The sequence below is a fragment of the Felis catus genome, chromosome D4 (genome assembly GCF_018350175.1).
Source record: "Felis catus isolate Fca126 chromosome D4, F.catus_Fca126_mat1.0, whole genome shotgun sequence".
NCBI classification, from domain to species: Eukaryota; Metazoa; Chordata; class Mammalia; order Carnivora; family Felidae; genus Felis; species Felis catus.
In genome coordinates, this window is record NC_058380.1 from 50,399,944 (window position 1) to 50,414,124 (window position 14,181).

Genomic DNA, 14,181 nt, shown 5'->3' on the forward strand with positions numbered 1-14,181 from the left:
AGTATGATTTATTTGATATTTTAAGAAATGATGTACAGGGGCGCCTCAGTCAGTTGAGCATCCAACCTCAGCTCAGGTCATGATCTCACACTCCATGAGTTTGAGTCCTGTGTTGGGCTCTGTGCTCACAGCTCGGAGCCTAGAGCCTGCTTTGGATTCTGTGTCTTCCTCTCTCTCTGCCCCTCCCCTGCTCATGCTCTGTCTCTCTCTGTCTCAAAAATAAATAAAGACATGAAAAAAAAATAAAAAAAAAAAAAAAGAAAAGAAATGAGGTATAGCCGAAGGCATTTGTCCATTTCTCATAACTGTAGGGTGTCTCTCTAGGACGAATTGAAACCTAGGAATAATCAGTGCATAAAGACTTCGTGTTAAAAATTACACTGGTTATATCTATAGGATTTCTCTCCAATATAAATTCTCTCTCTGACAAAAGATCTCTCACAACCATTGAGTTTATAGGATTTCTCTCTGTATGCATGAGTATTTGGTTTCCTGAAATATAAAACCTCAGGGTGTTTGAAGAAAATCATAGAAGCCTGATTGCATACTTGTTGCTTATCAACAAACTCTTTACCTGGCTTCTTCATCCCCAAGAGGTCACCCCAAGTCTTTCCCCAATCTTTATTCTTTCACCCTTGCCAGGATTAGGGGAGAAGCTGGGACAGGTCTATAGAGAAGTATATAGTTAGAGACATAGTTTAATATAAGAGGAAGCCCACTATCATCTCCATAGGCTGCCATCATTAGTTTTCAACATGTGCAGATAACATGTGGTCTGGCTCTCAAGAAATCACTAATCATGCAGAAGTATTTTTCCCTTTATATATTAAGGCATGTAAATATTAGCTTTTAGACATTTTGTAGCTTTATCTATTAAGTGGAAGTCTGTAAGAAAGGGTCCGGGTAGACAGTCTTCCTGCTTATTTCAGAGAAAATACTGATAACCAGGAGTTCTTGCCAAAGCAGTTATAAAGTTACATCAGCTGTAGGCACAGGTCCAAGCTTACCACTGTGAGACTAATATTCAGGGACAAAGACACTAGTTGCTTTCAGATGAGAAATAAAATTCCTGACCACAAAGGGTCATCCAAATCCCCCTGAGTTTTTTCCCTTACATCAGAAGGTGTCCTTGGATGTAATTAACCATTGAAAATCACCTGGTGAGATTTTCCATGAAAAAGAATCTAGAAGCATTTTACCATTCTTGTATTTTAGGTTCTGTGTGTCTTGCTTCACTTCTTGAATGTTCTTGAAAAACTAGGTGAATGCTACTAGCTTCTGCTTGCTTTTTTAGCTGACTCTTTGCTCTACGTACTTTAGACTGGAGGTTTTCACACTCTGGCATGCATTATCTGGAGGACTTGGTAAACATGGTTGCTAGACCACCTCCAGGGTTCTCATTCATTAGGTCATGGATGGGGAGCACGTTTGAGGTTGGCATCTCCAGCATATTTCCAGGTACTGGAGAAGCTGTTGGTCAGGGATCACACTTTGAAAACCATTGCTCTATCTGTAACCATTCCTGCAGCTCTTGAACACGCCAGGCTTTCCACCCCTATCTTGCTTTTGCTCGGAACACACTCTGCAGCCTGTCTTCTTGGCTAATTACGTGGTCCTGCAGATTCAACTCACACATACCTCCTCTGGGAAGCCTTCCTGTGTATCCTCTTCCATCCCCAAGACAGGATTAGATACTCCTTGTCTTTATTTCGATCCTTATTTCCTGTTTCCATGTCTGTTTTTCATATAAGACTATTAACTTTTAGAGAGCAAAGATTATCTTCATTTACCAGTGTCCACTAAAATGACTGACAGGTCGTGGGTGCCCAGTAAATGTTGGCTGAGTTAATGTGCTCTACTCACCAGAGCCTTGTTTTCCTTGAAAGGATGTGAAGCTCAGAAGTGGGGACCTGAATGCAACCGCATCTGCACTGTTTGTATGAACAATGGTATCTGCCATGAGGATACAGGAGAATGCATTTGCCCACCTGGGTTTATGGGGAGGACATGTGAGAAGGGTAAGTCAAGAGTACTTGCTGAGTAAGTTGTAGATTTCAAAAGCCGTCATTGCTGGATTTAGAATTCGAACCCTGGACACAATTGGGAACAGAAACTAAATGGCTTGTGTTAGGCCATATGGTAACTTGGTGTGAATTGGAAAAAGGTATCCTTTCCTAGAGGTGCTTGATCGCCGGCCACTGAAAAGCTGTCCGTGCCACAGCTGAGATTGGCTTATTTTCCATATTCACAAGTCTAGGAGAGACCCTTTAAAAGAAGACTCCTACATTCCAAGGGGTTGACTGTTTGACTGTGAGTCCTCTTTTCCTTTCCCTCCAAGCTTGCGAACTGCACACATTCGGCAGAACTTGTAAAGAAAGGTGTAGTGGACCGGAGGGATGCAAGTCGTATGTGTTCTGTCTCCCAGACCCCTACGGGTGTTCCTGTGCCACAGGGTGGCAGGGTCTGCAGTGCAATGAAGGTACGTACCAGTCACACCCCTGAACAGAGAAAGTTCTAGCAGGTATACCAAGGAGGTCCAGCTTGCTGGAAATAATAGTGTGGGATATACCCGGGCTGTCCAGTCAGCGGCCCAATGCTGGGCTACAGCGTTTTGAATCACGGATGTTTTCATCCGAAGTTAATTATGTTTTTATAATTAAGACTCTGGACTTTATAGAATGTACTTCTCATGCATATCACCTGGGGTTCTTATTGAAACATAGGTGCTGATTCCATAGGTCTGGACTGGCACCTGGGCATCTCTGTTTCTAACAAGCTCCCAGATGGTGCTCATGCTGTTGGTTTTCAGACCACACTTGGAGTTGGAAGGCCATAGAGGATTTGTTTTTTCAGTGGGATATACATATCAGGACTCTTAGGCCCGATCCAGACAGGATTTGGGATATGAAAATAGAGGAAGGTCTTTTCTTCTGTGGACCTTACTTAGGCAGTACTAACTCCACCTACTCAAAGAGTCCCTCTGCCCTTTCTAAAATATAACTTCCTGTTCAGTGAGACTGAGTGGTATGTGTTGCACATCTTTCAAGTACGGTTTCACACGTCCTGTGATACAGTAGCTTGCCACGAACACGCAGTCAAGGTTGCCAGACCCTCTCTCATGAATGCTAATGTGGTGAATTCACCATAGCTCCAAGGGTTGTCAGTATTTACCTCACAAAATCAGCTGCTTCCACATCTGCCATATTGAGAACTATGATGGAGTCCTGGCGATTCAGTAACAATGTTCTGGGGCAGAGCAGTTCAGTAGAAATAGAACCAAGCCACATATGTAACTTTCTAGTAGTCCTCTTTAAAAAAAGTTAAAAGTAACAGTGGATATAATTTTTAGGATTTTATCTACCCGATAAATAGCTTAGACAAAACTAGCCACCCACAGCCTTAGTTTTTTCCCTTCCCCTGTGGTAACGGTGGTTCTGGTGTCTTTGTCTGCAGCGTGCCAGCCTGGTTATTATGGGCCAGACTGTAAGCTTACATGCAGGTGCAGCCACGGGGAGACGTGTGATCGGTTCCAAGGATGTCTCTGCTCTCCAGAACGCCAAGGGCTCCAGTGTGAGAAAGAAGGTAAAGCAAGGTAACACTGTAGTTTGGGCCATGTTCAGCATGTTTGAGCTGAGCTTTGCTGGTTATAATTCTTGCCCCAGCAGCCCACATTCCTCAAGCCACTTCTGTTTCCATCCAGAAGGTGGGAAGAATATATCCCGCGTCCTAAAGGACACCATTCTAGTTCTCTTATGCAGGCCCTCATGGTGGCCTTCGTTTCTCCTTCCACTAGGAGTAAACCATAGGCACTTTGTGGCACATTCAATGATGACTGGCTAGCTGAGGGCTCTGCCTACCTCTTGTCCCTTCTCTGGGACCAGTCTTTTCCCTGGATAGGCACAACAGGGAAGAACTGCTTTGGAGGGATTTGGACGCAGGCTATTTTTGAAAAGCAAGATATAAAAAAGAATGAAAAACAAAAAGATTACCCTCAAGATGAAATTTTAATAATTCTAGTTCAGAAATTACCCTAGAACAAAACCTGACCCACAGACCAACTCCAGCCCGCTCTTTTTTTTTTTTTAATGTTTATTTATTTATTTTGAGATATATATAGAGAGAACCAGCGGGGAAGGGGCAGTGGGGGGGGGGGTGGTCAGAGGATCCGAAGCAGGTTCTGTGCTGACAGCAGAGAGCTCGATGTGGGGCTTGAACTCATGAATTGTGTGATCATGACCTGAGCCAAAGTCAGCTGCTTAACCAACTGAACCACCCAGGTGCTCCCCAATCCACAATTTTTACAGCTTTATTGAAGCAGAATTTTTATATCATGAAGCTCATCCCTTTTAAATGTACAGTTCAATAATTTTTTTGGTATATTTAGGGTTGTGCAACCATCACCATAATCTAATTTTAGAATGTTTCTGCCATACCAAAAGAAACCTTGTACCTACTGGCTGTAACTCCCATTTTCTGCTCCTCCCAGCCCCTGGCAACCATTAATTTACTTTGTTTCTGTAGATGTACTTATTCTTGACATTTCATAAACTGTAAGTGGAATTATACATTATGTGGTCTTTTGTGGCTGGCTTTGTTCATTGACTATACTATTTTGAGGTTTAATTGTATTGTAGCATATATCAGTGCTTCATTCCTTTTTATTTCCCTACCATCTGTTGTTATAAAGAAAATTTTACCGGAACACAGCCACGCTGGTTCCTTTAGAACATATAATGTATGGCTGCTTTCACACCACAGCAGAGTTGAGTAGTTAGTTACTAGAGAACTTTTAGCTTGCAAAGCCGAAAATATGTACTGTCTAGTCCTGTACAGAAAATGTTTGCCAACTCCTGCCCTAGAATATACTTTTTAAAATTAAAAGAAGCATATTTTTGCATATTTTCAAAATATTAATAGTATTAATACTAAATAATATTATTATTTACAAATAATAAACACATAGCACCTTTTCAATCCTATAAATGTCACTGTTACAGAAAGAAATCTACACTCAGAGCAGCAAAACCGAGAGCTTCACAGCTTTTTCTCTGTTCGTTTTTGGAATCAGAACAGATATGGGAGGAAAATACCAACGACTGTTTTCCCAAAGGCTTTGGCTGAGCTTTCCATGTTCACTTCTTTCCGCCATGTTCGGACTCTACTGCAGAGTAGGAACCTGGGAGAGTCTAGGAAGGGAGGGAAAGGTCTTAGGGCTGCCGGAGGATCGTGTTGGAAATAGGCAACTGAGAAGCTGAAGGATCTGGATTTTCAATTTTATGCCTGCTTTTCTGTTCTAAGTCTGATGTTGCAAAAGGCGTGAGAACCTCAGGCCCAGACCCTGCCCCCCTGGCTTTCAGAGAGCAGTCTCCTTCCCCCCAGTTCTGCTCTCCCTCCCCCTGCACCTCTGACAGCAGGAAACACAAGGCAAAGATGAAGGAAAGACTTCACTGGATTAAAAGTATGGAAGCACATTTGGGACACCTGGGTGGCTCAGTCGGTTAAGCATCTGACTCTTGGTTTCGGCTCAGGTCATGATCTCATGGTTCTCAAGGTTGAGCCCTGCATTGGGCTCCAGTCTGACAGTGTGGAGCTTGCTTGGGATTCTGTCTTTCCTTCTCTGTCAGCCTCTCCCCAACTCGCTCTCTCTTTCTCTCTCAAAAATAAATACACTTTATAAAAAATTAAAATTAAAAAAAATATCAAAGCACTTTTTAAAATTCCTACTCGAGTACCTTCTGATGCTGAAAAATCTGGTAGATTCTTTCTTTTTAAATTTTTTTTTAATATTTATTTTTTGAGAGAGAGAGACAAAGACAGAGAGAGCGCGCGTGAGCGTGGGGGAGGGGCAGAGATAGAGGGAGACACAGAATCTGAAGCAGGCTCCACGCTCTGAGCTGTCAGCACAGAGCCCGATGCAGGGCTCGAACCCACACACCGTGAGATCATGACCTGAGCCGAAGTCAGCCATTTAACTGACTGAGCCACACAGGTGCCCCCAAAATCTGGTAGATTCTAATCATAATCCCTTCAAGTCTACAGATATATCAAGGAATTACCTCTGCCGTTATTAAACTTCTTTCCCTCCTGCTCCATACCCTTTCCTCATCATAATCTGGGCCCGAGAAACAAGATATCAATATAAAATATCAATATTGTGTTTACTGTGGCCTCCCCCTGCCCCTCCATAAAACAGCATGTAAGTCACTGCCGCTCTGGGGGCCCTTACATCATCCACATTCCTCACTAAGTGATGGACTGCTTTCTGCCTCATTTCACGTTTACTTACGAAGGGTCTGAGATTCTCAAATACCTTACGATTGAGAATAAAATTGTTCTATTTCAGGATTATCCATTCTACTACATAGGTATTCGGCAAGGAGTCATGATACCCTTGTTGCTACCAGAGACCTTTTCTTTCAGTATTGGCAGCAACACTTTTGATTGGTTGTTGCCTAGAAACCAGTCTGGGGCAGTTATAGTCTACTTCGGGCATGTAAATGTGAATGTTTTTAATCGCCTGCTACTTGGAGATTCCCAATCAATGAGACATGTCTTGTATATCAGAATGGAGGATCAGCAAATAGGTGGGGTCATTGGCTGAGTCAATGAGAACCTAGTTTTGGGGGTTTTTTTCTTTGCTTTTGTTTTTGTTAACATTTTCTTAAAAAGTAAAAGGAGCTGAAAAGTAGGGCCAGGGGGATGTGGCCATGATAATCATTTTTTTTTAAAATTTTTTTTTCAACGTTTATTTATTTTTGGGACAGAGAGAGACAGAGCATGAACGGGGGAGGGGCAGAGAGAGAGGGAGACACAGAATCGGAAACAGGCTCCAGACTCTGAGCCATCAGCCCAGAGCCTGACGCAGGGCTCGAACTCACGGACCGCGAGATCGTGACCTGGCTGAAGTCGGACGCTTAACCGACTGCGCCACCCAGGCGCCCCCATGATAATCATTTTAATATAGAGACTGTCCATCCCAGATCCATGGAGGAGAGCAGGGCATTATGGCAGAGTGTGGACTCTGGATTTATACAGATCTGAGCTTGATTCTGGACTCAGAGCCTCAGTCTCCTCATCTGTAAAGTGGGGACTATAAGAGCATACCCCCTAAGAGTGTATTATGTGATGATAAAATGATATAACATTTGCGGAGTTCTTACCTGGGGTGTAACTTGCTAACTGGTAGCTGCTTGTATTACTCTTGCTGCTGTGTTAAAGATTAGATGCCACAATGTTGTTTTCTTCATGCAGGCATGCCAAGGATGGTCCCAAAGATAGAGGATTTGCCGGATCACATAGAAGTAAACAGTGGTAAATTTAATCCCATCTGCAAGGCGTCTGGCTGGCCACTGCCTGCTAATGAAGAAATGACTCTCGTGAAGCCGGATGGAACGGTGCTCCATGTAAGAGTCATTCTTAACCTGTCTCCTGACACCACTAGATGCTTTCTATGCAGTAATCCCCTCACTGAAGGCTAGATTCCACCCAGGGCTTGTGTCCTCCTAAGCCAGTGTACTGTTAGCTTTGACAAAATGCCATGTCTCTGGGGGAAGTAGAGCAGATTCAACACAGCCTGGCCAGAGCTACGGTGCAAGGTTGGAAATAGACCACCACAGTCTATCCACCAAGGCTGGCACTCATCCTGCAGAACTTTCCAACTGTGTGTGTTGAGAAGTATGTGTCAGCCTGTGCAAGGCTCGGCCCCCCGAACTATCCCCATGTTCTAACTTCTCCTATCAGGAAGAATGAGGTGGTCTTGTGGCCACCAAAGTGTGTGGCAAGGTAGGTGTGGCCCCATGAATCAGCAGGAGATTCGTGTGTTACCCCCCAGTGCTATCAGGAAATGGTGCTTTGATGACTGGTCTACTTCTACAATGCTTTTGGGAGCAAAAATTAGCAGCGTGTAAAAGAGGGGCGTTCAGCACAGTCCTTTTGACTCTAGATGAATCTGCTCCCACGTTTCCTGTTCAGAAACCGTGATCCATGGAATCCCTTGGATCTGAGGACATTCCTTGGCCCTCCTACTACTTCACTCTGCCCTTGCTGAGTGCTCAGCTCTGGTTAGTGTGCTGTCATAGCAGTTCTTCTCTGCTGGAAAGGACTAAACAACTTCTCCAATATGTTTGCCTCTTTTCTCCCAACAATCCCAAATGCAGCACAGACAGGACTTCCCCAAATTTCTCTGTGTCACAAGTGATCAGAAAGTGGATGTATTTTCTTATCCAAAGATTTTGAAGTGGTTACCTTTTTTTCTCTCAAAGATGATTGAACATCACCTTGACAATAGGGTAGATGCGAGTGACCTCTTGAGGGCAGGATAGGTAGAAAATGTGCCATTACTGGTGTCGACACATCAGATGTTCTTGATTCCACTCAAAGAATTCATTAGGTAGTGAAACAAACTGACAGCTTCTTAGAATCTTGTTGGCCTTTTCACGAGTTATTGGAAGTAAGAGCTACCATCTAGTGAGGGTCAACCATACTGTATACAACATGTTGCTAAACATTACCTGTTCCCTTTTTGTAGAAGTGGAAATTGGCTGGGTGAAGTTGAGTAATTAAGAAATTGGTGAAAAGTGACAGAGCAGGGATGTGATTTGAGGTTAATTTGTCCTCAGAGCCCTGATTTTTCCCACCACACCACACTTGACAGCTCCTCAATCATTTTAGGAAGCCATTTTGTCCTCTCACCAGCCATCTCCGTATTAAACCGGGAAGGAACAAATGTTACCAGAAGCTGTTTAAAATAATTAGATTCCTAGCTTGTAAGTGTTTACCCCACACTCCCAAACACACAAACACAACAGCAGGATCTGAGAGGGCATCTATCCAATATAAACTTTCAGGGCTACTACAATAGCTTTGGAAATAAGCCAATGATTATACTAGCATTGCATTTGGTTTCTTAATCTCTCCTAGAAAACTTCTTATCAAACAATGAGGTGGGGTCAGTGTTATGGACCTTTCGTGTGTTTTGCCTCCTTAGAAGCTTTTATTTGTATTCATCCCTTCCAGCCAAAAGACTTCAACCATACAGGTCATCTGTCAGTGGCCACATTCACCATCCACCGGGTCCTCCCCCCTGACTCAGGGGTCTGGGTCTGCAGTGTGAACACAGTGGCTGGGATGGTGGAAAAGCCTTTCAACATTTCTGTTAAAGGTAAGCTCCGCTTTATAGAAGTAGAGCTTGTATCCTTTATGTATCATTGGGTGCTGCTCCAAGATAGAAATGTTATCTGAGCACTAAGATGACGTTAGGATATTTTCCAGGATAGGAAATCTTAACAACTTTTTATATGCATGAAAATGGAAGGGAGGAATTAAGTATATGACCTGTGGAGTCACACAGCCCTGGGTTTAATTTTTGTCCCTAGTAGCCAGACACCTGTCTATAGCCCTGAGCAATTGAATTTAACCTCTGTGAGCCTATCTTTATTTAAAAATAAAGCTTAGTTTATCTATCTCTCAGGGTTACTGTGAAAATTTGTTAAATATGTAAAAACACTTGGAGCTGTGTCTGGAACAACATGTCTTATAGTGTTAATATTTCATGAAAAGTTTGACTTCATTCTATTCACTATTGCACAGGATAATTTGGCAAATACTTTGAGGCTTACTCATTTATTATGAAATCCAGACTATGCTATATAATGAACATGAGTGATTTCTTTCACATATTCAGCATTGTGAGTATTCTTCCTGCTCTGAATTAGTATTTCAAAATTCAAATTAATCTAAGTGGGTGTATGTACATTCTTGGCTTGAGCGGAAGAAGCAACGTGGAGGTAAATCCAAGTTAGCTTGGCTGGTATACATGGATGCCACAAGGAATTTTAAATGTCAGCTTCATTTTATTAAAACGTGTTTTAAAAACGTTTATTCATTTTTGAGAAAGAGAGACAGAGCATGAGTGGGGGGAGGGGCAGAGGGAGAGGGAGACACAGAATCTGAAGCAGGCTCCAGGCTCCGAGCTGTCAGCACAGAGCCCGATGCAGGGCTCGAACTCACAAACCACGAGATCATGACCTGAGACGAAGTCAGATGCTTATCTGACTGAGCCACCCAGGTGCCCCAGTATTTTTTTTTTAATGTTTATTTTTTATTAAAAAAATTTTTTAAATGTTGATTTATTTTTGACAGAGAGAGAGACAGAGCATGAGTGGGGGAGGGTCAGAGAGAGAGAGAGACACAGAATCTGAAACAGGCTCCAGGCTCTGAGCTGTCACAGAGCCCGACACAGGGCTCGAACTCACAAACTGCGAGACCATGACCTGAGCCAAAGTCGCATGCTTAAATACCTGGGCCATCCAGGCGTCCCTAAATTTGTCAGTTTCTTATGAACTCATTTAGACAAAAACAGCAAGCAGCTCTCTGATATGTGTTGTAGAAAGAAAAGGCACCAAGCTAAGTGCCTCACATACCTCATCTTATTTAATTTTTATAAGAACTGTGGGTGATAGATGTTGTTATGACCACTTCACCAGTCAGAAAACAAATTCAGAGGGGTTAGTTAACGTGTGTAAGGTAGCATATCTCTTAAGAAGTAAATCTGAGTTTTGAACCTGGGTCTCCTGACTCCAAATACTCCACCATCTTTTCTAGACCATTTTATTTTCTGAGTCTGTTGTGTTAAAGATTAAGACGCAAGATAACCAACGTTGACTCGTATTTGACCCATTTTGCTACTTGATTAGGAATCTTTGGGCTATCCCAGAGCTAATTCCCATAAATGAAATAAATGTAAATGCCCAGAACCTAATCTTTTTTTGAAAGACCAATAACAACATTAGCCTGAATACAGCCTTATACATTTGGATTCTGTACCCTGAGGATCCGTGTAAACTGCCAAAGAATCTTTAATATTTTTTGGGTTACTGGAAAAAAGCCCTGATATGTTTTATTCAGTAGAACATTCACACGATCAAAATAATTTCTTATATCTTGCGTGTTCTTGAAAGGAAGGAAATGATATGCAGACAAGACAAATTACCTTATTTTTAAGCTTGTTGGAATGTTTGCTGCCCATGGAAAATAAATAAGTCAAAAATAAACCATGTTGCTAAGATTCAGAAGAGTCAGTAGTTCTCATTTTTATTTTTTGGTGGAAGTCACAGCACACAGCATCAGTGCATAGAAGCATCTGTTTTACTAGGTTACCGATGCCTCTTCATGTCATAATTACTGATATCCATAAAATGGAAATAGCCATTAGGTAATTTAATCAGTATCTTTAATCATAGTTTATACATAAAAAAAAAAAAAAAGATGCAAGGCTTTTTGCTACCAGAATACAAGTTGGTACAACCACTTTGGAAAACTGAAAATATATACTAATCATTCACATACCTATGACCTGGCAGTTCTCCTAGATACTTGCTCAAAAGAAATGAGGGTGTATGTTCAAAAAGGCATCTTCAATAATGTTCAGAGCAGTTTTATTCATAATAGCCCCAATTTGAAATTAACGCAAACATCCATCAACATCATAAAGGATACATAAATTGTAGTATATTCATATACAACGGTTTGCTAGGGTTGCCGTACAAAGTTCCACGGACTAGGTGGCTTAAACAATGGAAATTTGTTTTCTCAAGTGCTGGAGGCCAGGTGAGTGATTAAGGTTTCAGCAGAGCTGATTTTTCTCCTGAGGCCTCACTCCTTGGCTTATGAATGACTCTCTTTTCCCTGTATTTTTCATATGGTCTTCCCTTTGTGTGTGTCCTGATTTAATCTTCTAAAGAGGACAACGGTTATATTGGATTAGGAACAGACCTAATGATGCCATTTTAACTTAATGACCTCTTTAAAGACCCTATCTTCAAATATATTCCAAGGTACTAGGGGTTAAGAATTCAATGTAGGATCTGTTTAAGTACATAACAGATATGCATACACATATGCATACACATAATAATTGTGTTTGGGGGAACACAATTCAGCTCATAACATCCTACAATGCAATATTAAATAGCAAAAAAATTAATTCCTGCAATAATACATAGACATAATAATGAGCAACAAAAATATATGCTTTATGATTCCATTTATATAAAGTTAAAAAACAGACAAACCTAATTGATAATGACAGAAGCCAGGAAAATAATTCCCTATTGACAGGGCAGGGGCACAAGAGTTCCCTTTCGGGAGGCGAGGAGGCGCTGGAAATGTACTGTGTTTCAGTCTGGGTCATGGTTACGTGGGTGTGTACCCAGGTAAAGTCCCTTGAGCTAAACACACTTAAGATTTTTGCACTTTACATTATGCATATCTCAATAAAAATTATTAAATTTTTTAATGGTTATTTTTGAGACAGAGAGAGACAGAGCATGAGCGGGGGAGGGTCAGAGAGAGGGAGACACAGAATGTGAAGCAGGCTCCAGGCTCTGAGCTGTCAGCACAGAGCCCAGTGCGGGGCTCTAACTCACGGGCTGTGAGATGTCCTGAGCCGAAGTCAAATGCTTAACCAACTGAGCCACCCAGGCGTTCCTCAATAAAAATTATTAAAAGACAGGGGCGCCTGGGTGGCGCAGTCGGTTAAGCGTCCGACTTCAGCCAGGTCACGATCTCGTGGTCCATGAGTTTGAGCCCCGCGTCAGGCTCTGGGCTGATGGCTCGGAGCCTAGAGCCTGTTTCCGATTCTGTGTCTCCCTCTCTCTCTGCCCCTCCCCCGTTCATGCTCTGTCTCTCTCTGTCCCAAAAATAAATAAAAAACATTGAAAAAAAAATTAAAAATTATTAAAAGACAAAAAATAAAATGATAAATTACTAAGAGGAAGCTTTGGGGCAGTTTGTTTCATTCTTGTAAAAGTATCCCTTTTATAAGATACTGGTATTAATAGCTATAATAAAAAAAGCATTTGATGGTTTAAGCAAACAGGTGGTCTTATTTGATCATACAAGGGAAGCATGACTTAATGAATGAATTTACTCACAGCAGTGCCCTCTTCTCAGAAACTGCCCTAATTAAAAACACTGGCAGAATCTGAAAGATTCTACATACATAGCATACATTCTTGGGGAGGAAAAAAAACAGGTGTGCATTTTTAAGAAGGATAGGTTAGTGGAGCTACAGAACTCACTAGAAATTCAATTGACAAACATTACGCAGCACCTGGTAAACCTCCATCATCTTTGTCCTTTCGGGGTTTAGAGTCCAGTGCAGTGTTTTACAACCTTTTTATCATTATCACCTCACCAAGGAGCCCCTTTAGAAATTTATTCCCAAACTCTCCTCCCAACACCATAAAATGTTAGTATCATGAAGTACTGCATATCTGTTTATGAACTTAGGCTCTTTCGAGGGTCACAAACCATTGTATTATCTGAGGCTTTTCCAATCATGCAAGAACCAATTTTAACCACCTTGGGGTTGCTATTTCACCCCATTGAGAATACTTGGTCTTTGAGATGGGGAGATTATTCTGGATGGTCTGGGTGGACCTACTGTAATCACATGAGTCCTTAAAAGCAGAGAATTTTTCTTAGTTATAGTCAGAGATATCACAATGGTAAAAAGAGTTGAGGAGACATGATATTGTTGTCTTTGAAGATGGAGGAAGGAGCCACGAGTCAAGGAATGTAGGTGGTTTCTAGAAGTTGGAAAGAACAAGGAAACAAAGTCTCCCCTAGAGCTCCCTTACTGCCATGCTAACACCTTGATCCTAGTCCAGTGAGACCCGTGTCTGACTTCTGACCTCCAGAACTATAAGAATAAATTTGCATTGCTCTAAGCTCGAGAGAGAGAGAGAGAGAGAGAGAGAGAGAGAGAGAGAAAGAGAAAGAGAGAGAGAGACACCATGCATAGTCTAATAGGGAAGACCAATGTCAAATGATCACACAAAATCTCTAAGAATAATAAATTCTGAAAATTGCAACAAAGGAAAAGTGTAAGTTGTGTGAAGGTGTATGACACACAAGCATAACTGGGGTTTGGGGATGGCCCCTGTGAAGAAGTCACATCAGAGCTAATTGCTGAATGATGAGTTAAGAGGTACCAGAGAGTAGTGGGAGGTCTGGAGCACTGCTGGCAGAACAACATGTACAAAGAACCTGAGACAGAAGGGAGCTTGGTACACTGTCAGCCGGATGAACTGAAAGGTCAATGGCACTGGAGGGTACTGGGTGAGGGCAAGAGGAGGCAGGGGCTCAATTGTGCAAGGCCTGGCAGGTCATGGTATGAAT

At 42.0% G+C, this 14,181-nt stretch overlaps 1 protein-coding gene across 3 annotated transcripts in view; it reads left to right on the forward strand.

Annotated features, from left to right (window-relative positions):
- TEK (TEK receptor tyrosine kinase) overlaps positions 1 to 14,181 on the forward strand; it is a 106,642-nt gene that overhangs the window by 58,467 nt on the left and 33,994 nt on the right. For all 3 annotated transcript variants that reach the window (XM_006939192.4, XM_003995529.6, XM_019816057.3), the window contains exons 5-9: positions 1,887 to 2,018; positions 2,339 to 2,479; positions 3,454 to 3,582; positions 7,252 to 7,403; positions 9,016 to 9,160. In XM_006939192.4, coding sequence (XP_006939254.3) covers positions 1,887 to 2,018; positions 2,339 to 2,479; positions 3,454 to 3,582; positions 7,252 to 7,403; positions 9,016 to 9,160 — 699 coding nt within the window. The remainder of the gene's footprint in view (positions 1 to 1,886; positions 2,019 to 2,338; positions 2,480 to 3,453; positions 3,583 to 7,251; positions 7,404 to 9,015; positions 9,161 to 14,181) is intronic.